This window comes from Ictalurus punctatus, chromosome 27, assembly GCF_001660625.3.
Source record: "Ictalurus punctatus breed USDA103 chromosome 27, Coco_2.0, whole genome shotgun sequence".
Taxonomy (NCBI): Eukaryota; Metazoa; Chordata; class Actinopteri; order Siluriformes; family Ictaluridae; genus Ictalurus; species Ictalurus punctatus.
Window position 1 is genome coordinate 17,457,501 of NC_030442.2, and position 23,315 is coordinate 17,480,815.

A 23,315-nucleotide genomic window follows, 5' to 3' on the forward strand; every position below is an offset into this window, starting at 1 on the left:
AAAGCACCTTTAAAAGTAGCTTCTCAAAGCACTGTACACAAAATAAGCAGTACACAGAAAAATAAAACAAAAGTTAATAAGAATAACAACATTAATAATAATAATAATAAAAGAAGACATCAGCAGTCAGATGCAAGTTTAAAAAAGTGTGTCTTGAGTAATAGTCTAATACTTGTCTAACTTGTCTAAGTCTAACTTGTCTAATAGTAAATAAAGATGACAAGCATTTGTTTTTGTTCTCTTTATCAACTAATACAATAAACGTGACAAATGAACCGTGAGAAAATAAACTTTATTGTTTTAATACAATCCATAATGTCCGAGACAGAGTTATCATTATGTACGCATTATCAGCGTCCGAATTCGCCACTCATTTTCCTTCACTTCTTCCCCATATAGTGGACTCAAATGTCTTTCGCTATATAGGGAAGAGTGAACGAGTGAGTGGTTTCACACACAGCATAGGTCTCTATCAGTGCTGTTCCACCAGACATTCTGGTAATGCATGGTGAGAAATCCATAACACCACATTGTTAAGTGTTAAATTCAATTCCTCTTATTGCAGAGTACCAAGAGAAGCAATTAGGGACTAATAGGATGGCGCTAGTAAAAATACTTGGATTGGTCAAAGATTGGTCAAATGCCATCACTAAGAGTCCTCATTTAAGTCAATCTACTGCCAGTCATTATAAAAAATTATTATTATTATTATTTAAAAACCCAGTGTAAGTATGGCTGTGTTCCAGATTGTTTACTACAGTCTTAAATAAACCCCTTCATTGTTTGTAAACCAAAAGACGTGCATGGCCAACCTGGTTGCAGAAAAACCTGAAGAGACTAGGCATAAATGTTCAAGATGTAATGTTTTATGAACTTCAAGGATGGCATGGCATTGAAAATCAAAAAGTGCCATAACAAATGCCATGAACTCATCTGTTAGCTGAAACAGTTAAGCTAGTTAACTTTAAGGTAGAGAAACATGTCTACTCTATGCAACTCCTCAGTAAGAATGTGTTATTCTAAGCTATTTAGTGTTAGCTAGCTAGTTTCTCGATCTAGATCAATAGATTTAAGCGAGCTACGTAAGTTTGTTAAAGCGATATTAATTAGGCGTGTAGCAAACTAACAAGTTAAGCCTGTCAAATTCTTATTTAGCACACAAAGTTCACGGATTGTTAACTAGGCGGCTGTGATGAAATGTGTGCTACAAAGACGGGCATTTTAATGAACTTCTCAGACCCATTATCCTTCCTGTAACCACAACAGTCCTCTGTTGGCTTGGAAAGATTCTGACACCCTGCAGCAGGTCGTGGACGAAGGCTGCAGCTTCTGAAACCTCTTGAGCTCCTCATTCAGCTCAGCGAGGTCAGACGAGAGCTCTTTGTTTGAAGAGGAGACAAAAAAAAAAACAACCTTTAATGCCATCTGCTGGTCAAAAAGTGTATTTTGTATGTATCATACAAACAAAGCACAGAGTGCATGATGGCTTATGCTAGAGCTTATGTCAAATTACTGAGAGCTTTGTAAACAAAGAATAAAATTTTTAAAATCAATTCTAGACTTAACCAATGTAAATTGATTAAGAAAGGTGTACAGGGAGACATCAGAGGTAAAGCAGAGGAGAGGAGGGAGGAGTAGGGAAACCCCGGGACCAGAGAGCTGGGTGAACGAGAAAAAGAGAGAAAGAGAGAGAGAGAGAGAGAGAGAGAGAGAGAGAGAGAGAGAGAGAGAGAGAGAGAAGGGGGGGCTCACCTGCCCCTGCATTCACCGTCAAATGGAGCTCCGCCCACTGGATCTCCTCATCTAGCGACACCGGACAGTGGTACTGGACCCACTCGGCTGTCCCCTGCAGTAGTTGGGAGAAGAACTGCTCCAACACATCCACAGCGCCGTGCTCCTCTGCCAGCAGCCATCTTCAGCAGGTGTCCCGGTGCTGCTGGGTGAATGCTAATCGGTGGCAGAGCTCTCTGAATGAGCAGTGAGCTGACGGTGCTGTTTGTGGGTGTGGCCTTCCCCCGACAGTAGCAGCAGCAGCTGAACTGCCCACTGTGACTCTGGCCAGCTCCAAGCTTCTGCTGCACACTCAAACAACTCAACAAATGCCTCTGGGTCGTGCTGCGGTCCCATCTGGCGAGGACTCCATGACCGCCAATCCTCCTCAATTCCTGGGTTTCATCATCAGAGTAACAATTCCCTTTTTGGTTCAGAAGGACATGAGGAAATGGGAGGCAGGCTTACAACTCACAAGACTCTTTATTCTCTTTATTTCCCTTTCGCTTTTCAGCAAACTTCTTTTATTTTTAAAGATGCACACACGCACACACACACACACACACACACACACTCAGCTCTGTGCTGCTCAGCTCTCTCAGTCTCTGGCTTGTTATGGGGCTCCTAAAGGCAGAAACAGACACACATACAGCGGTGTTTAAAAGTGTGTCAACCGTTTAGAATTTTCTACACATCAACGTCAGTGTCAGCTTTATTGTCAGTTTTTAGCACATCACATGGCAATGGATAAAAACGAAACACAGTTCCTTATCAAGTATAAAGTGTGGCAGCAGTGGGGAGGTGATACATAAACAGAGTTGGGTGTAACTGTTACCATAATCTAATGACTTTGACTGATAACACAGTACTGTACGGCATTACATTTTAAAATTCATATAATTTGACAATTTACAGTTACCGATGTCAATAAGATGACGTTAATTGCTTTACAAATTTTTTAAATAAATCACGTTTTTGCCCCAAAGATTTATTCTTTAGCCACAAATCATTCTCCCCTCGGAGCGGTTTGCCACGACGTAACTGAACGTCGGTTAAAGAAGACGCCTGTAATTTTATATCTTCCGTGAACGGAGGCGAGACCGATCAGACGGGGTTTTCGGGAAAATACGTGGAAGCACTCGTGTCGTATTGGCTCACGATCTCTAAATTCTGCCAAACGCTAGCTCATACAGTCAGTGAGGAAAAATGGATCTATTTTTTAACCAGTAAAGGGGTCGAAACAAGGCGTGTAAATGTCTGTACGAGTTCCCGTTTACGTGAACATGACATGAGCAGAGCATAGAGAAAGATAATGCACTTTTGCATGGCACATGAAACAAGTTCGTTCTGCTTATCCCTTACATTATAGCAGCTATAAATATTAGTTCCAGGTGGATTGCAGCTCTTCCAGATGGAAATCACGTCATCTCTGTGTTGTTTTGGCTGGTGTTACCTGGTTTATTTAAGATCTCTTAATTAATGATTTAATTCATGATTAAAATAACAGTTCAGAGTGCTTGATGTTTCATCCTAGAGCTTGTGTCAGATGTATATCTATAATATAATGATTTACAGTATAATGTATTCAACTCCCAAGTGCTTTGGATAAATATTTCCTCCAGCTAAAGACTGCATGTGCTTACACCATGTATTTGTAGGGAACAGCTTTGTTTCCTCTCCTGACCTCACTGAGTGTCACTCTGGATTAAAATGTCCTTGTGATTATTGTGTAGTCCATGAATGTCAGTGTGTGTGTGTGTGTGTGTGTGTGTGTGTGTGTGTGTGTGTGTGTGTGTGTGTGTGTGTGTGTGTGTGTGTGTGTGTGTGTGTGTGTGTGTGTTTCAGTCCCTCAGCATAGACATGAAATCAAATCTGACATGACAGGTTGGAAAGAGGGACACAGGGTGTGTGTATGTGTGTGTGTGTGTGTGTGTGTGTGTGTGTGAGAGAGAGAGAGAGAGAACGGAAAACTTGAATATAGAGCGTCACATGTTACTTGTTTTAATGCTGACAGCATGTTTACAGTAAATATATAAAGAAGTCTGAAGTACTGTCTTTGTGTATTAACGCGTGTGTAAAAATGTCTGCCGCATGTGAATAAATAAACAAACACCAGTAATGTGATGCGGTTTTAATAAAACATATAGTTGGACATTTCTTACATCGATATCTTTTACAATTATTAATGCCAGGACTAAAATGGAAGCGCAGTATAGATTTGATACACACACGTTCATGAGTTAGAAAATATATTCCACTTAATCGTCCCTCATACACCAACAAAAGGAATTATTTCTGTATAAAAGGCGTTGGCCTCATTTACAGTTTCCATGCTCTGTCTGTGTGACACCTGGATACTGAATACTGGACATACAGTGTGTGTGTGTGTGTGTGTGTATATATATATATATATATATGTGTGTGTGTGTGTGTGTGTGTGTGTGTATACAAGATGCTAATGAGATGTGTACACAAAGGATTTTCTTTAAATAATACAGCCAGTGACAAAAAGAATAATTAAGCTATAACTGATCTGTAGGAAACTTTCTACTATTATTCTCTTACAATTATGTCATGTGTGTGCGTGTGCGTGTGTGTGCGTGTGTGTGTGAGAGGGTTGAAGGGAGTGTCCATAAAAGCAATGTGACTATTTAATACTCATTAGCTTCAAGTTAACGACGCAAATAATCCATGAGTTAATGCTAAACAACAGCGTGAGCCCTAAATATTGTTTTATAATATGGTACACAGTTAAAATGGCTTCCCGGTTTCACTCATAGATATACACACTAGAGCCCTAAATAGGGGACGAAGTGCACACTACAAAGTGCACACCACTCCAGAAGACTTGTGCTGCTCTTTTGCTCATTTTTATACAACCTTTTGATTAAGATATGCAACAGAATATGTATATATATATTTTTTTGTTTTGTTTTCTCCACCTGATTTTTCTTGTATATAATAATAATAGCGATTTTTGTTGTTGTTGTTGTTGTTGCAAATAAACAAAGAAAGAAATACAAAGAATGTCTCACCCTAACCCTCTGGATCCATAAAGTAATGTGGCGTTTTTTTCTCTGCGAAAAAAAAAAAGTGTTTTGTGTTTTGCTTACTCACTCACACATCACTGAATTGTGTCAAATAGTCTAATCACGCTAGCTATTTCTGTTTAGTCTGATGTAAAATCAGTTAGCTAATTTAGCTAACTAGCTAACACGTTAGCGAGACGATCCTTTCTGTATTTTTTTTTGGAAACAGTTTGGGAATCTGTTTACAATATGTCCATGGAAACCCATTCATTTCACTGTGCTGATGGGGAACCGACATGGCAGCCATGAAGTTTCACTTTATTTCATTCAAAATGGCGTCTTCATCTAGCTAGGTCTCTATCAGTGCTGTTCCACCAGACGTTCTGGTAAGTTATGGTGAGAAATCCATAATACCAACATTGTTTAATGTTCAATTCTATTCCTCATCTTCCTGCGTATCAAGAGAAACAAACAGAGACAAAGTGGGTGGAGCTTTGACCACAAACTGGTCAAACGCGATCACCAAGAGTTATCATTTAAGTCCAACTACCGCTGTTTAAAAAACAAAACAAAAACTGTACAAGTACGGCTGTGTGCCAAAATATTTACTAGAGAATTAAATAGACCCCGTTAGTGTTTGTAAACCAAAAGACATGCATGGCCAACCTGGTTGCAAAAAGACTGGTTGAGATTAGCAACCTAACGGTAAATGGTACTAGTAGGGCTGAGGAATCTATGAAGAATTTTATTTAGGAATCTGACTGACATTAGCTAAAATGTTATCCACTTATTATGAAGTAACACTAAAAGACAGGGCGTGGTATTCATCTAACAGTTTTAAATGGTGTAACGCTAGAAGATCCTTGTGGCTTGGCGTTCTGTCAGTGGCTAAATGATGCTAAGCGGTGGCTAATGACCAGACATATATCTCATTGAAGCTCTGAGCATATAAACTAGGGAGAAACTGAAGGCATCCAAGTCCCTTGATGATTACAGCTTTGTTGCTTGTGTGAACGTTCGAGGCGTAATATTTTATGGCTACAACTTCGAGGATGACGTGGCACTGAAAGCCAAGGTGCTCATCTGTTAGCTGAATAAAGCTAAGCTAGTTAACTTTACGATAGATAAACATGTCCGTTACAGACAAGTCCTCGGTAAAAAATGTGATCTAGCTATTTAGTATAAGCTAGATTATTTCTTTTTCGATTCTAAGTGAGCTATGCAAGTTTGTTAAAGCAGTATAGATTAGACATTTTAGCCAACTAATAAGCTACGCCTGTCAAATTCTTACTTAGCACACATAGTTAGCTAGGTGGCGGAGATGCAGTTTAATTAGTTACTCGAACCCATTATCCTTCCTGTAACCACAACCGTCCTCTGTTGGCTTGGAAATATTCGACAGTGTTACTCTATGACAGAACAAAAGTGTTTATGGACACTTATACGATTCATAATGCAACGTTATAGAAAATAAATTCTGGCTCCGCTTTTAAAAATCGTTATAGACTCCGGCTTTCTGCAACCAGGAGGCAGGGCTGATGTCAGAGTGACGTGTCTCACTCAGGGGTCACTACTTTTATAATATGAAACAAATTGTTTTTTGTTATCGTAGTGTGATATGTAGAAAAATAGTACGCGTTTTGGGATTTAGCCTGGCTAGCTGGAATTTTATCACCCAGATCATATGAAACAGCAATCTTCAGGAGTGTCCTGGAAATTCCAGAATGTTCCATATGGTCAACTGTTTTAGGTCTTTTCCAGTAACACTGTCAAACTAAAGAGCGAGTTAAAGTTTGAACAAAATCTGAAGATCCTACATTGTTTCACCATGCCATAACTTCCCGAGAACTTTCAGGGGTACTGTTAAATACCAAAGTATGGCTAATTCTGGATTCGGATTAGTAGCCATGCCACACTGTACCGCACTATGTGGTGGAAAAGCGCTATCGTATGTATATCTCCGCTTGTTCAGACACATGGCAGGAAGGCGGGTTATAATGTGGCGAAACAGGAAATGAAGGATACGACTTGAAGGGTTTGAGTCATTAAGGTCACTCTGAATGTCTAGTTGAAGTAAATCAAGGAGACTGGATTGGATTTCTTAAAGACGCCTTGACTTGTTACTAGACATACAAGAAATAATGGAGAGTAAAAGAGTCTGTGATGGTCGGTCTTTTCTGTTTTTAACTTTCTTCCTTTACTCCTCCTCCACTTACTCCCTCCAGTCTTTCAAAAGTCCATGGAAATGGAGCGCTGACTCGAATCCGGTATGCTAGTGGCATTGTTGCTACGGACACCGCCATGGTTACGGATGCTGATGCTGCTGCATCCACTTCCAATGCTTCCTGTAGCTCCACCCACAGCCCCACCGATAATCCCTCCCACATTCCCACCTATGGCCCCGCCCCTTCCATAGATCTCACACGGGATTTCTTCCATGACCCGGTCCTCGATGACCTGCTCGGCGCACTCGTGAGTCTGTTTGTAGCTGTAGCAGCTCTTCTTGTAGCTCCCCAGGCCGCTGTTGTTGAAGGTCTTCATGGGCGGCGGTTTGGAGAAGTCGTTGTGATACGAGAGCTCCATGGAGCCGAGCGCGCTGCGGTTTTGCTTTACGCTTCCGGTGCCGCCACAGTGGTGCTCGTGGATGCAGCGAGACGTCGTGGACGAACGCCGCAGCTTCTGAAAGCTTTCGAGCTCCTCATTCAGCTCAGCGAGGTCAGACGAGAGCTCTTTGTCTCGCAGAGAGAAGAGCTCATAGTGTGGGGGGTCAAACACTTCCTGGATGCCTGATTTGTTGAAGACAGCTGGACGGCGTGACACCACTTTCTTACGAGGCTGCTTCATCTGGACCAAGATGGAGATGATGAGCAAAACAAGCACCACGCCAGAGGAGATGCCGATAACCGTGCCGTGGGTCTTGGTGATCTGGTGGAACAGGCCCTTAGACTTCCGCTCTACAGAATATGGAAAGATTTTGTTACTCAGACAGGTAAAATAACAGAAAGAAAGACAGACAGACAGACAGACAGACAGAGAGATATCGATTGCACTCTTAGAAAAAAGTTCTTCAAGGATTTTTTAAGGGTTCACTGGATAATTTAGGATCCACAGCTTTAAAAATGACTCAACCACGAACCTTTTTTCATAGGAAAACACTCGTGCCTAGATGGCAGCGTGTGTAAAACACGAGGCTCCGTGTCTCCACAGATTTAGTAGATATTACTCTACTTATTCACTCAGAACAGTAACCTATATTTGGTAACCAACCTATATTTGGTGAACACAATGGACAAACTGCGGCATCGGATAACATTGTATAAATGGATTATGGAATGCAACATCGTGATGTTTATGAAAATGTGGCCTAACGACAACTTTCCTAGCACTGCCATTGAGCTAGAGGGTTGCAGTGCTTTCAGGGCAGACAGAACAGCAGTGGATTCTGGTAAGAACAAAGGAGGAGGTCTGTGTATTTATGTCAACAAATCGTGGTGCACGGACTCTATTATAACTGAAAGTCGTTGCTCTGCTAATTTAGAGTATTTGTGGATTAAGCACAGATCCTTCTATTTACCCAGATAATTTTCAGCCATTGTTATGACTGCAGGTTACATTCCTCCAGAGGCTAATGCTAAATTAGCTATGGAATAACCGCATGCAGCTATCAGCATGCAACACTCAGCACATCCACATGGAGCTTTTCTTGTTGCTGGAGATTTAAATCACTCTAATATGAGAGCTATACTTCCAAAATTCCGCAGAATGTCTCCTGCTGTACCAGACGGGACGATACACTGAACCATGTTTACGCAAACATTGCTGGGGCATACAAGGGGCATTAGGAAAGCTAAACATTCTTACAAACTTCACATTGAGCAGCACATTGTGGAAGGGCATGTAGATCATCACTGACCACAAACCAACAACACCGACTCTCCCAACCAGCAGTGCCTTGCTCCCTGATGAGCTCAATCACTTCTATGCTCACGTTGATCAAGGCAGCAGGCAGCACACTACAAATGGTGACCCTTAAACTGTTGACCATCACCTCTCATTCTCCACAACAGATGTGCATTCAGCACTGAGTAGAGTAGATGCATGTAAGGCTGCTGGCCCTAATGGTATACCTGCGCATGTGCTCAGGACATGTGCTGGACAGCCGGCAGAGGTCTTTACTGACATCTTCAACCTGTCACTGGCCCAGGCAACTGTCCCCACATGCCTGAAAACAGCAACCATCAAACTGGTGCCTAAGCATTCTACTGCAGCATGTTGCACTGGACTTCCATCAGTTTGCCTACTGCCCAAACAGGTCAACAGAGGGTGCCATTTCCACTACTCTTCATTCAGCCCTCATCCAACTGGACAACAACAACACCACATAAATAAGGATGCTGTTCATTGACTTTAGCTCTGCATTTAACACAATTATCCCCACCAAACTGATCATCAAGCTCGAGGACCTGGGCATCAGCACCTCCATATGATTCCGGACTTCTTAACTAAGAGACCTCAGTCTGTTAGGTTGGGCAATCACCTAAATGTCCTCCACCATCATCCTGAACACTGGCATACCACAGGGTTGTGTGCTGAGTCAGCTGCTCTACTCCCTGTTTACCCATGACTGTGTGCCTCTGCATAAGTCCAACATCTTTATCAAGCATGCAGATGATACCACGGAGGTAGGTCACGTCAACGGCAACGATGAGTCGGCCTGCAGGGAGGAGATCCGAATCTTTGCAGAATGGTGTTCCACCAACAACCTCACCCTCAAAACCACGAAGGACAAAGAGCCCATTGTGGATATCTGGGAGTCTAAAGCAGACACTCTCCCATCTACATCGATGGGAATGAACTAGATCTCTGAGGATCTGTCCTGGTACCATAATACTGAAATCCTGCTTAGGAAAGCACAACAGTGTCTTTACTTCCTGAGGAGACTGAGATGTAAAAATTTTGGGCTATAGACTAAGATATATGGTTGGACAGAGAGACAGACAGACCAACAGACAGACAGATACATTTGGCTATATGCTGTATGTATGTATGTATGTATATATATATATATATATATATATATATATATATATATATATATATATATATATATATATACACATACATACATACAGCATATAGCCAAATGTATCTGTCTGTCTGTTGGTATATATATATATATTTACATTGATAGTTAAATGGATGGATGGATGAAACAATAGATAGATAAATGTAAAATAAAATATACATTGCCCATTGAGATCACATTGTAATGACTGTTGTCCATCTGTTTGTTATTAGTCATAAAAAAAATGCACTTCAATCGACCTCTTCTGTCACTGCCCAGCTCTCAGCTCAGCTACAGTGAATAGCTTCTTCACAACAGCTCTGCATTACCGAGTGACTGCACCTAAACTCTGCTCCTGATCTACTTAAATAACACAGTGGCCACAGGCAAAGTTCATTCCACAAATGTCATTCCGGTCTGCACCAGCAGAGGCTAATTTAAGGACAGACTCACCCTTGCAGTGGTTCTCATCCCAAGGGTACACACAGTTCTGCACGCCATTACACACCAGAGAGTTGTTGATGCACATGTTGCTGTGGCAGAAGAAAGTGTTTCCTGAGCAAGGAGCTGAAAGAGAAGACACACTGTCAACAAAATGGCAAACTGAGAGGAGAACGATGTCGAAATTAGAACTACAGCAATATAGCGTTCAGTAGTTTTATTGTGTGGGACAAAAATGTCGATTTCAGTCCTCCAGGGGCTGTAAGTACAGACTTAAGCACTATTCAGAAGACAAACCGAGGTGCGTCTCATTTACGCAAGATTCTATTCAAGATTTTGAACTTGCATGATATCGGCTCAGGTGAGGAGCAGTGAAGTCCAGAGCCACTTTCGGACAGTTTGATGTAAACCACAGTATGACTGAAATTTCTGTTTTGGCTGTAATACTCACAAATATTATGAAATGCCATTCAAGACCATAAACATGACACTATTCATTCATCGTATATATTCACTTTAAAATGTCCCTAAAAAAACATTTTAGGAGGAGACACGACTTGCTCGGCTCAAATCATTTTTATGCATAACCTTACGAGTGAACCTAAAGCGATCTGTGAGTATATCAGATATCCTCTCAGTGAGATTATCCGTCAAACCATGGCCATGTTTTCTTTACAGGAGACAGCACCAAATTAACCAAACCATTGACAGTAATTTATCAGATCGGCAATTCAGAACAGCGAATTTAAAGTGTGATAAAACAGCCGACATCCCATAAGAACACACATTACAAATCTGTGACCTTCATTTACTATCTTGTGGCATCATTAAGTTCACTGTGCGTGCACAATACTTTCTATGGCGCACCAGATGGGCTACAGACAGTAATTGAACACCTACACAGTGACCTGTATGGTAGGTTTACTTATCAAGATCAGAAAGAGAGAAGACAGGAAAGCAGCCGAGTGAAAGAGAGCGAGAGAGCGATGGAGGACGAGAGAGATGCGTGGGTAATGGAAAGTGACGTGTCGGCTGTAGAGAGAAGAAAAAAAAAACCTTTGGCTGATTCAGCGTACCTCGACTCCTACACCTCCTCCGCCTCCGAATCTCTCCCTCACTCACATCTCTCTCTCTTCCCGTTCTCCGTCATGGATCTTAGATAGGTACCATCTCTTTTTCACATGCTCTCCGAGTTCCTCACTCTCTCTCCACAGCAAAGCTCTCTCACGCTACACTCTAACGCGTGTTGTTCGAATGTGACTAAGTGCATGTGACAGCGGGATGAAGAGGTCGTAACGTGCAGAGAGCTGCGGCTTCTCCACCACTTTCACTTCCAAACTCATTAACCACTTCTCGCCTCTAAATGAACACTGACTCTGATGTGTGTGAGACAACGTGCATTGTGTAGTTAAACAGGAGAGAGAGAGAGAGAGAGAGAGAGAGAGATAATAGGGGAGAGAGGAAGAGAAAGGGAAAGCAGACAAGATAATTATAAAGTGAGAAAGACAATGAGGGCACAGAATGGTAGAGATAGCAAAAGAGGAAAAGGAACGCCAAAGCAAAAGAAATTAGGAAATGGGAGAAAAAAATGGGAGGGAAAATAAGAGAGAGAGGAAAGAATAAAAAGATTTGAGAGAGAGAGAGAGAGAGAGAGAGAGAGAGAGAGAGAGAGAGAGAGAGAGAGAGAGGTTTTAAAATGAGAAAATATGGGAGAGAAATCTGGCCTGAATCCATTTTGAATATAATATACAGGAGCAAAAGGTTACGTAGAAAGGAAGAAAGGAAAAGGGGAAAACGGGAGGAAAAAAGGAAAGCAAACAAAATTAGAAATAAATTAGAAGGGAGAAGAATCATATGCTGGAGAGAGTGAACATAGGAGAGAAAGAATAACAGATAAAAGACAGCGAGGGAAAAGAGAGAGAGAAAGAAATCAGAAACTAAAGATAATGCCAAAAGCAGTGAGAGAGAGAGAGAGAGAGAGAGAGAGAGAGAGAGTGAGAGAGAGGCAGGAAGAGAAAGAATGGGAGAGAGAAAAGGATAGCAGGAGAGAGAGAAGACAAGACAGAGAGATAAAGGAAATGGAAGAGAAGGAAAAGATCATGAGAAATAAAGAGAAGGAGAGGAAAGCAAGAGAAAAGTGAAAGAAAGAGAATGAAGGAATGATACAGATTTCTTTTTAAACAGTGAACCCTTGAAGAGATAAAGAGCAGACCTGATGATTTACGCCTGTCTCTATCTCTTTGTTTCTCTCTCACTCTCTCCTTCTCTTATTCTCCCTCCTGCTTTCTCTATCTTTCCCTTTTCTTTCTTTTTTTTAAACAACTTATTTATATTCTACGCTGTTAACACATTTAGAAGCCTTAAGGGTTCTTTGCTTTGTCCATCTCTGGTAACCCTTAACAAAGTCTTTCCCTATCAGTGGAACTTTAAAATAAATAAATAAATAAATAAAATAAAGTAGAGTAAAGCTAGAACACTTTCTTGGAAGCTGTGAATTATTAATTCTCCAATAAACCCTTGAAGAACACTTTTAATTTGAAGGATCTTTAGTGAAATCCTAAATATCTGACAGGGTTTAGATACAGTGAGGGAAAAAAGTATTTGATCCCCTGCTGATTTTGTCCGTTTGCCCACTGACAAAGAAATGATCAGTCTATAATTTTAATGGTAGATTTATTTGAACAGTGAGAGACAGAATAACAACAAAAAAATCCAGAAAAACGCATGTCAAAAATGTTATAAATTGATTTGCATTTTAATGAGGGAAAAAAGTATTTGACCCCTCTGCAAAACATGACTTAGTACTTGGTTTATAAACCCTTGTTGGCAATCACAGAGGTCAGACGTTTCTTGTAGTTGGCCACCAGGTTTGCACACATCTCAGGAGGGATTTTGTCCCACTCCTCTTTGTAGATCTTCTCCAAATCATTAAGGTTTCGAGGCTGACGTTTGGCAACTCGAACCTTCAGCAACCAGCACAGATTTTCTATGGGATTAAGGTCTGGAGACTGCCTAGGTCACTCCAGGACCTTAATGTGCTTCTTCTTGAGCCACTCCTTTGTTGCCTTGGCCGTGTGTTTTGGGTCATTGTCATGCTGGAATATCCATCCACGACCCATTTTCAATGCCCTGTCTGAGGGAAGGAGGTTTTCACCCAAGATTTGACGGTACATGGCCCCGTCCATCGTCCCTTTGATGCGGTGAATTTGTCCTGTCCCCTTAGCAGAAAAACACCCCCAAAGCATAATGTTTCCACCTCCATGTTTGACGGTGGGGATGGTGTTCCAGGGGTCATAGGCAGCATTCCTCCTCCTCCAAACACGGCGAGTTGAGTTGATGCCAAAGAGTTCCATTTTGGTCTCATCTGACCTCAACACTTTCACCCAGTTGTCCTCTGAATCATTCAGATGTTCATTGGCAAACTTCAGACGGGCATGTATATGTGCTTTCTTGAGCAGCAGACCTTGCGCGTGCTGCAGGATTTCAGTCCTTCATGGCGTAGTGTGTTACCAATTGTTTTCTTGGTGACTATGGTCCCAGCTGCCTTGAGATCATTGACAACATCCTCCCGTGTAGTTCTGGGCTGATTCCTCACTGTTCTCATGATCAATGCAACTCCACGAGGTGAGATCTTGCATGGAGCCCCAGGCCGAGGGAGATTGACAGTTCTTTTGTGCTTCTTCCATTTGCGAATAATCGCACCAACTGTTGTCCCCTTCTCACCAAGCTGCTTGGCAATGGTCTTGTAGCCCATTCCAGACTTGTGTAGGTCTACAATCTTGTCCCTGACATCCTTGGAGAGCTCTTTGGTCTTGGCCATGGTGGAGAGTTTGTAATCTGATTGATTGATTGCTTCTGTGGACAGGTGTCTTTTATACAGGTAACAAACTGATATTAGGAGCACTCCCTTTAAGAGTGTGCTCCTAATCTCAGCTCGTTACCGGTATAAAAGACACCTGGGAGATCTTTCTGATTGAGAGGGGGTCAAATACTTTTTTCCCTCATTAAAATGCAAATTAATTTATAAAATTTTTGACATGCGTTTTTCTGGATTTTTTTGTTGTTATTCTGTCTCTCAGTGTTCAAATACAACTACCATTAAAATTATAGACTGATCATTTCTTTGTACAAAATCAGCAGGGGATCAAATACTTTTTTCCCTCACTGTATGAAGAATAATAATGAAGTAATGAACAATATATATTTTAAAAAATGGTTCTTTAAGGGTTTATTGGATAAGTAAGGGTTCTTAGTTTCCAAAAAGTGTTTCTTTTCTGACAGGAAACCATTTTGCTGCAGGGCTCCACACAGAATCTTTAAAGGTTCTCCCAGAATGGAAGAGTGTAGAATATAAATCTAGAGATGAAAATGATGAAAAGAGAAAGACAGAAAATGTGGGACAGAGACAGGTGTGGAGCATCAGGTTTGCTCTCTCTCTCTCTCTCTCTCTCTCTCTCTCTCTCGTTTTCTCTCTCTCTCTCTCTCTCTCTCTCTCTCCCTCTCTCTCTCTCTGCGTATCAGCAGCACATTCACAGTGACAGCCCGAGCCACTTCTCCGCTTTATAAAGATTAATGTGTCTGTTACGGCTGTAGATTGGACTTTGTTCGTCCACTGAGAGGAACAAATGGCGCTCTCGGTGCTGAACACGTTGCGAAACTGACCTCCCATCCCACAGGACTACGACGTTTCCTCCAGTATACAGCATCTAACAGAAGCCATTATGAATATAAAAACATCTGTCTCGAGCACAGAGAGCAAGCTGCAGTGATATTGTTTTTCGTTCCTTCATTTTACACAGTTTGAGGTGGAGTTTGCTCACCGTTTGATTGATGGAGGCAATAAATCCGGCCGCAGCTGCCAGGTTTCAGCGTGCTGCCCCGACGCTGTTTACTGCCTCTGACATGAAGGTCACACCGTGCGCTTTGAGCTACAGAACACCGCGTTAATTCCACTGATTATCCAGCCATTTAATACAAATAATACAGACTAGCAATAGAGCAAGTCGCTTAGCTGTAATTATCAGCAATTTATGCAGAGCATTTAAAAAATGCAAATATTAAACACAGGTCCTGCCAAATGACTACACTGAGGGGGAAAAAACTCATTTACCTTTTTTCTTTCATCAAAGGCAGATAAATGGCATTCTACTTTCCATTAAATCTGATCCATTAGCCTGGAAAATGTGCTAGCCCTTTTGTGAATTGCAAAAAAAAAAAAAAGGCCGAGCGAGAATAATGTCCTTTTTGGATATCGCTGCTGTGTAATGGCATTAAGTTTAATTAACTTTACACTTTTCAGAATGGATTGTAACTGCTGGTGAGTTCTGAGCTGCTCATATTGAACTCTACACCGGATCAACTACAACATCTCCTAGTCAATCTTTTTAGGATTCCTCCGTCAAGAGGAAACCTATTGTTATTGTTAGTAAGCTTCTTATTATTATTCTCCAAATCCCTGTAAAGTGCGCAGTAACTCAAGATCTCAACTGTAATAACCTTCTCCTCATAAACCGTAGGTCCGAGTGACTTGAACTGTGCTACATATGTGTGGGATATATGTGTTTCTATAGGCTGATAAGCAATAAGGAATCTAATAAAAATCGGCTGAACGATTTACATATTGGTGAATTGACAACTGTTTATCATATTACTTGTGTCCATAAATTAATGGACTTAAATTAACCTATGGACTTAATCTGTGCCACACACAAAGACGACACTACAGTATATTACCACGTGTGATGCCAACCTCATATCTCCAAAAACAACGACATTAAAAGGAATAATTATTAGTATCCGTTATATTATGTTTTAACAATATCTTTATCGTCCGCTGGGTGGCGCTGTTTGTCTTGGATCGAGCCAAAGTACACTTTGAAAGACAAAACTTTATTTATTTGTTTGTTTATGCACGCATTAGCCGTTTTAGTTTGGGAGAGTTAAGAACACGCGTTGAATCATTCTGTTTGTGTAAAGCCTGGAAGAAGCTTTGCTTGTGAGTTTGTTATTCATCTTTCTAGTTTGTAATCTTTTGTGATCGTACTTGACGATTTTTGCTGTTTGTGGTCATTTTGAACGGCTCAAGGTGCTTAGTGCATATAGCTTAAAAGATTGCACTGGAGACGGAACTGTATCCACTGAGTAATGTACGTTAAGTAAGCGTTTTTTTGTATTTCCTTTCAGTTGCACAAGAAATGTAAGAGAAAATTGTCAAGAGAGATTACATGATTGCACTTATGGAACAATGAAAAAAAGGCATCAGCTTTACTTTTCGCCTGAGTGGTCATTCAAGCCTCTCGACAAGCTGAAATGCCTTTAGCTATCTGTATATGCTCACTCAGAAACACGTGAGCAGAGGACAGAAAACTACTAAATGAACTGAAAATCTGCCATTGATCCAAATGCGTTGAAATATCTGGGGGATTTTACTCCTGCATTTAGATTTTCAGGTAAGCTAAATGCAAACAACACGGGGGGTGCTTAAAACGAACAGTCATTTAAAAAGAATATCATTTTCCGAAAACTATTTTAATAAACAGCGTAACGTGTTAACCCAAATTTCTCTCACACGTTATCGATCATAATTACTGTCTACTGTCAGTACTTTGGCTAGTAGATAGTGTTTATGGAGAAAAAATACGTGTCTAATATATTTACTGTCACTGTTCTGGTACATTAAGCCACGTTAAGCATTTTAGAACGTTCCATAACATTACTTTTCCAAATCCAAAGCTATGTTGGCTTTGAATAAGCAGGTAGAAAACCTTTGCGCTTTGCTTGAGTCACTTTACCTTTCGCATGTACTAATGTATAACCGAAGAGCTAAAATTAGAGCGTAATGCTGCAGGCTAAGCTAGATCTCTCTTTTATACTGTATATTTCATGTCCCTATGTGCTGTAGTGCTACCTGCCTGGAGCGCATTAAAGGATGAAATATGAATAAGGTTTCAGAACTTTCTTAATCTGACTGTGGACTGGATGTTAAAGATTAGAGCTGGATTAGAGCGCTCCAGTCAAGTCCAGCTAGTTCTGTTCAGGGGTTGTGAATTACTTGATATATACAGCTAATACTATAATATAAAGGCCATTTAAAAAAAAATGGTGCATGCCAAAAATGTGTCAGAAAAATCCATCTGGACCAGTTATCTCACTGGATGTACCCGCCTAATTAATGCAACATACTAACCCACCATTTTATAAGTAAGGAATAACACACTACGGGTCGTGCTGTTGTAGGAAAATAATCCAATCTGGTACCACTCTTAAGAGTTTTATTCTTCTTATACTATAGCAATTTGCCAAATGATTACAAGTTTTTATTTATTAATGAACGACACGTCATTCTTTTTAACCAATTGTAGCTATAAAGAAACTTCATACAGAAACGTCATAGAGAAACAATGACGTATTAGAATTAGGATATAATTTACGTTATAGCCGTAACTAGTGTCAGAGCTGCTGTTACAGAAAATATCTAATCAACACTTTCTAATCTGAGACTTCAACAGCGCTGTGGTATAAACCTGAATTCCAGCCTCAGTAATGTGAGACATGCTTAACCACCTTATCAGTACATGTATGTGTGAATAAAAGGTAAGATGTTGGTTTGACATGAAAACTGAATGAAGAGTAATAATAAAACGGATGAAAAAGCAACTGTTTTACATGGGAAGTGATTTTTTTTTCTCCTTGGGGACAGTATCTCTTCGCACAGCCTCTCAAATTCAAGCACGGAGTGGAGGCCACACCCAAGCAAGTCCTGCATTCAGTTTTAATTGTCATGTTTCAGTATATGGAAGATACACCTGTGCATTTACTCACCTATATGTTTCATATTCAATCATACCAATAACAAGCCAATCAAAAATAGAGTACTATATATAGATTGATGGATAGATAGATGGATAGATGGATAGATCTCTATATATACGTTTTAAATTCAGTTCTGCCAGGTTGAATATGCAGCCATGTTGAGTTATCAGCTATGGTCCTGTGTGTGAAAGTCAAATAAAGTATTCATAACAATGAATCATGCATGAAGCCTGGTCAGCAAGCGACATGAACTAATGGGCGGCAATTTTTAGAAGATTTTATGTATGCATGCTGTCGGAGAGAGACTTTTGCATTGCAAAAGCTTTCCAGCAGAAAAAAAAGTTCACTTGGAGGTTTTCATTAGCGAATGGCATCAGTCAATTTTATTGTTCATTTATTAAATAGATTTTAAATAGATTTTTATTGTCAAAGAAAAACAATCCAAAACAGGAGACAAGCATCAAGAGTTCTGGACACTTACGTACTAAAATAATTTCCATCCATCCATCCATCCATTTTCTGCCCATATTAAGCTGCCCAAAATCCCATAATGATCGGATCCATCCATTCGTCTATCCATTCATCATCCATCCATCCATGAGTCCATCTATAATCTATTTAACCAGCCATCCAACCAACCACCTATACATAAGCCTATCAAACCATTAATCCATTCATCCATCCAACCATCCATCCACCCATTCATCCATCCATCAGCCATCAATTCATTCCACCAATCCATCCATCCATCCATCCATTTGGTTGTCAGTCAGTCTTTCTAGGCAGGTGTCTGTCTGCCCATCCGTCCATCTAGTTATCTATCCATCCAGCCACACATCAATCTGTTTCTCAATCTGTATTTCAATTTCTATGTTTGCCCATTCGTCCATCCAGTTATAAGTCCATTAAACCATCGATCCATCCATCCATCCATCCATTTGATCTGACTTTCTGGGAAGCTGTCTGTCTAGATATCTGTTTGCCTGTTTGCCCATCCATCCATCCATCCATCCATCTAACTATCCATCCAACCACACATCCATCTATCCATCCATTCTGGAGATTTGAGATCTGTAATGCTTCATTCATAGCTCCTCATCCACCACAGCTATTAAAAATATACTCACGTTCAACGAAGGAGGTGAAGAGCATGCGGAAACGGCTGAGACGACTCGTCTCATCAGCCCACATGCGCACAACTCCCACTCCACTCTCCAGCATCACGTCGTTGGCCACCGTGCTGCAGAACTTTGCCTTTAGGTTCTCGATGGCGCTGCTGCCATCATAAATGGCCACAAAGTTCCTCTTGCACTCATTCGAGTTCTCCATCTGGTATTCCAGAAAGCGCAGGTAGATCTGCAGGAATGAAACAACTTCTTAAGATAGGCAGCAACCTGGTTTATGGGTGGACTTGCATATGTGACATGGAGAATCACACTATGATTTATTACCAATGTATCACAATACACACCGGACTGAAATAGAAGAAATGCGTAAACAGGATTTACTTGATTACTGGACCTAGGACTGCAGGAGGCTCAGCTTTGCAATATAATTATCATACACACCATATATCAACTATTATGCATGCCAAGAGCAACTCTGAGCCAGCCGAGCGTGTCTTCCACCCTCAGGATGATCTTGGATGTGTAATGAGCTTCAAATTCGTCGAGTTTCCAATACTTGATTGTTCTACCTGTTCATTTATCATCCTGTGGGTTCTCCATGACAGTTGTCTAAACTTCTGACACCGTTCCTTATTGATCTTTAATGTGTTTTAGGCAAGTCTCTTTGTGAATCACAGTGAGCTCTACACAGTTCTCTTCATACTGTAATCCCACTCTCTGGTGACAACTGGGATGGATTGACTCTTCATGAGTCTGGGTTACTCAGTGTGTTTATTTAGTTGCTGCTTTGTTACAGTGAACATTACAGTGTTGGAAAAAAAATTCAAATGAAAATTTTCTCATCACAAAACATGACATGTGTCTGTCATCCATCTGACCATCTCATGTATCCTACGTTTAAATGTACACGATTCTGCAGGGGGCTAGTTACATGCATATTCCTGCATCTGGTGGTGATTATGCGCTATTGACTGCTACGGGTACAGTATGGGATATTTAATTATTTTACATTGGATTTCATTTGAGAGTGTCAAGTTAATAATGATAAAATAATTTAACGATATAACTATTATACAGTATTTCGATTTCGAATACCGATGATACCCAGCCAATTGTGGCTGGGAGCTCAAGACAGCAAAAATAGCAGTAAAAACTTATATTATTGTTTTGGATAAGTCTTTCAAAACCGAAGCTATCAAATAAAACCTGATTCCAACTCAGGAATCGAGTATCTGTCTGTCTTGTCTGACCATCCATCCATCTATTCATCTAATTGCAAGTCTTTTTTGGAGGTTATCTGTATATCTGTCCATCCATTCATTCAACCATCCATCCTTCTATAAGTCCGTCAATCATCCACCAGTTATCCATCTGTCCAATCATCCATCCATCTATTCGACTGTCAAGCTATCTGTCTGAGAGGCAGTCTAGCTGTTTGTTTTTCTATCCATCCATCTATCCAACCATCCATCCATCCAGTCTTTATTTCTCTACACATTTCTCTGTCTGTCTATCTAAGGGCCAAAGCTTTAAACACTCGAAGATTCAGTTATTGTCACTCACGGAAGAAAGTACGAGATAGATTACATTTTTAGACCTGTTCTTGGCTAATGTGTCTGAAACATGCTGAATGTTCTCCTCTGGCTTGTTTGTTGAGTGTAAAAGTGTATAAATGTGTGCAATCCCACTGTCATCTTACATCTTCCCACCCCAACTCTTATTCCTGCTCCTGCTGAGTGTGCTCTTCCATTATTTCTGCCTCATCGGCTGAATACCTGCTAGCTCTGCACTGCTAATTTAAGCTCGCCTTCAACAGTCTCCTCATCACAGGCAAGCAGTCGGGGGCCTGGCAATCCCCTGTGGTCTAATCAAGGCTGGGATTCATGATGGCCAGGGTTTGGGGTGTGCGGAATGACAGAGATGAACCGATGAAGGTCACCTTGGAATGAGGAGGCGCTCGGATCGTCCAAATGCAGTCCAGAGCTTCGCCGGGTTTCACTTTTTCCTCCTCTTCCACCTGGCTGGAGCGGACAAACCCGTCTGAGCCGCTGATCTCAAACTGACAATCTGAAATCACCAATGTAAAGACAAAAGACTGAAAGAGAGCGAGACAGCAGGAATATCGTCGACGGAGAAGGGTCGAGGAAGAATCGAGTGCAAATGGAGGTTGAAAATGAAGTGAAGAAGAGAAATCGTAGACTAGGGGGCGAAAATAAGACTGACAGAATCGCAGACAAGTAAAGATAGCCAGCATGATAGATGGAGGAGTGGAGAGTGCTGGTAAAAGATAGCAGGCTGTCGGCCTCACAGCACAGAGGGCTCTTCAGGAGGAATTGAATACGGCGGAGAAAGATGGAAAGGCTTACCCGGGATCGGATTTAGGAGTCCGCCCACGTGCAATTTAAAATCCGGGTCTGAAATGATAAGACAGACATGGCATCAATATCGCAGTGCGGAATTTCAGGCTGCTGAGAAAGTCACGTTTAGAACAGCTGCAGGCGCTGAAGCGCGAGCACGAAAATCTAAGGCTCGATCTAAATAGACTACATTTTATGTTTGACTTATTTGACCTGTTTAACATGCAGAAGGCTAACACACTGAAATAGCAGCAGCACAGCAAAATATACTGTTATATTTAGTGCTCTTTTGTGTCACAGCTTGCATTTTAATGTATATTTATTTCTCACATTTTTAGCCCGAAAAAGAAATACTGCGTTAAAGCAGATATGTCAGATCATGGACAGAAACATTTCCAATTTAACACATGATTCAACAAATTATTAACAAGACTTGAACTGAGTGTTATAGCATGTGAACCCTAAATCGAAACAAGCAATCGGTGCTTAATAAAAACATCTGTTCGAGGAAAAAAAAAAAAAATTGTTATAGTGACATTTCACTCTAAAGTGACAGCCTTCATATCTAGAGCTCCCAGGAAAATAAAAATGAATAAATGATGCTCATTAAAAAATACATAATCATTGGGGGGGGGGGGGGGGGGGGGGGGAATTAAACGGCAAGACATCTTTGGTGTTTGAATTTTGCTTCTTTAGCTGTGTGCTAGCGATATGAGAATATTTAACCCATATTTAATCATTTGTGTATTAAGTTTATAAAATACAAACGATCTGTTCAGAATAAATAGTAAGAACAGAACCTATAAGCCTCTTAAATAATGCTGTAATAAAAGTTCTAGGACTCATGGTTTTAGGTCACCAATCATGACCAATTAATGGCTTACGAACAGAACATAAGGTGATATTATTATAAAGCAGTAAAAACATTTAATTTACAAGCCTTAATACAATAATTGGTGCAATCGGAGTGCTACAGATGATGACTGAATGGTCCACCTGCTATGTAGGTGTATTTGACGCGGAAGCCAAGGCCCTCGAGCTCTTCATCGGTGGTGAATTTGATCCACATGAAGCGGCCGGTGGAGGTGACCACGCCGGGGCTCTTCGGACCGCAGTAACGATCGATGAGTGGGGAGAAACCGAAGGGACCATCTCTTATCTCCAGGTGATCGAAACGGCACTCAAACGAGGGCTCGATGTAGTAGTTTTTGTCGAAGACCAGCTGGATTCTCTGGCGAGGCAAAGCTGTGAGGCAAAGTGAGAACGGAAAATAGGATTTAGCTTCTTCCTTTAGTGTGTGAAGCACACAGCCACACCGTGTAGTGTAGTGTGATTTAACCCTTCACATCGCTCTAAAGCACACCTCAACAGACTCAGGAGGTCAAGATAATAATAATACCAACACACACACACACACACACACACACTTTTATAAAGATGATGCAATGTGTGCTAACTTTTGTATTGCACTTATATGGTAATATGGAAATGTATTCCAAAAATGATGCACATCACTGTGAGCGCACAGTCGGATCCAATGAGTCTCATTATACGATCATCTGCAGAATTATTGGCATCCTTCAAGAAAATGAGCAGAAATGAATGACACATGCAATGACTGATATTTTGAGCTTAAACATACACAGATGTCGTAGTGATTTTTTTATTTATTTATCTATTTTTTAAACTTTGGTTTCAAAAATATTACTTGTGT

The 23,315-nt window shown here is 40.8% G+C and overlaps 1 protein-coding gene and 1 long non-coding RNA gene across 2 annotated transcripts in view; both read right to left on the reverse strand.

Annotated features, from left to right (window-relative positions):
- Positions 1-273: 273 nt before the first annotated feature.
- On the reverse strand, positions 274-2,034 carry LOC108259357 (uncharacterized). Its single transcript, XR_001810876.3, has 2 exons — positions 1,753-2,034; positions 274-1,379 (listed from the first exon to the last, which is right to left on the reverse strand). It is a non-coding gene; the product is annotated as an uncharacterized LOC108259357 (long non-coding RNA).
- Positions 2,035-3,821: 1,787 nt separating this feature from the next.
- LOC108259112 (neuropilin and tolloid-like protein 2) overlaps positions 3,822-23,315 on the reverse strand; it is a 29,904-nt gene continuing 10,410 nt past the window's right edge. Inside the window, exons 4-9 of the mRNA XM_017458329.3 lie at positions 22,598-22,846; positions 21,611-21,658; positions 21,184-21,311; positions 19,245-19,473; positions 10,318-10,431; positions 3,822-7,753 (exon numbers count right to left, since the gene is read on the reverse strand). Of these exons, the coding sequence (XP_017313818.2) occupies positions 7,029-7,753; positions 10,318-10,431; positions 19,245-19,473; positions 21,184-21,311; positions 21,611-21,658; positions 22,598-22,846 (1,493 nt within the window). The 3' untranslated portion in view covers positions 3,822-7,028. The remainder of the gene's footprint in view (positions 7,754-10,317; positions 10,432-19,244; positions 19,474-21,183; positions 21,312-21,610; positions 21,659-22,597; positions 22,847-23,315) is intronic.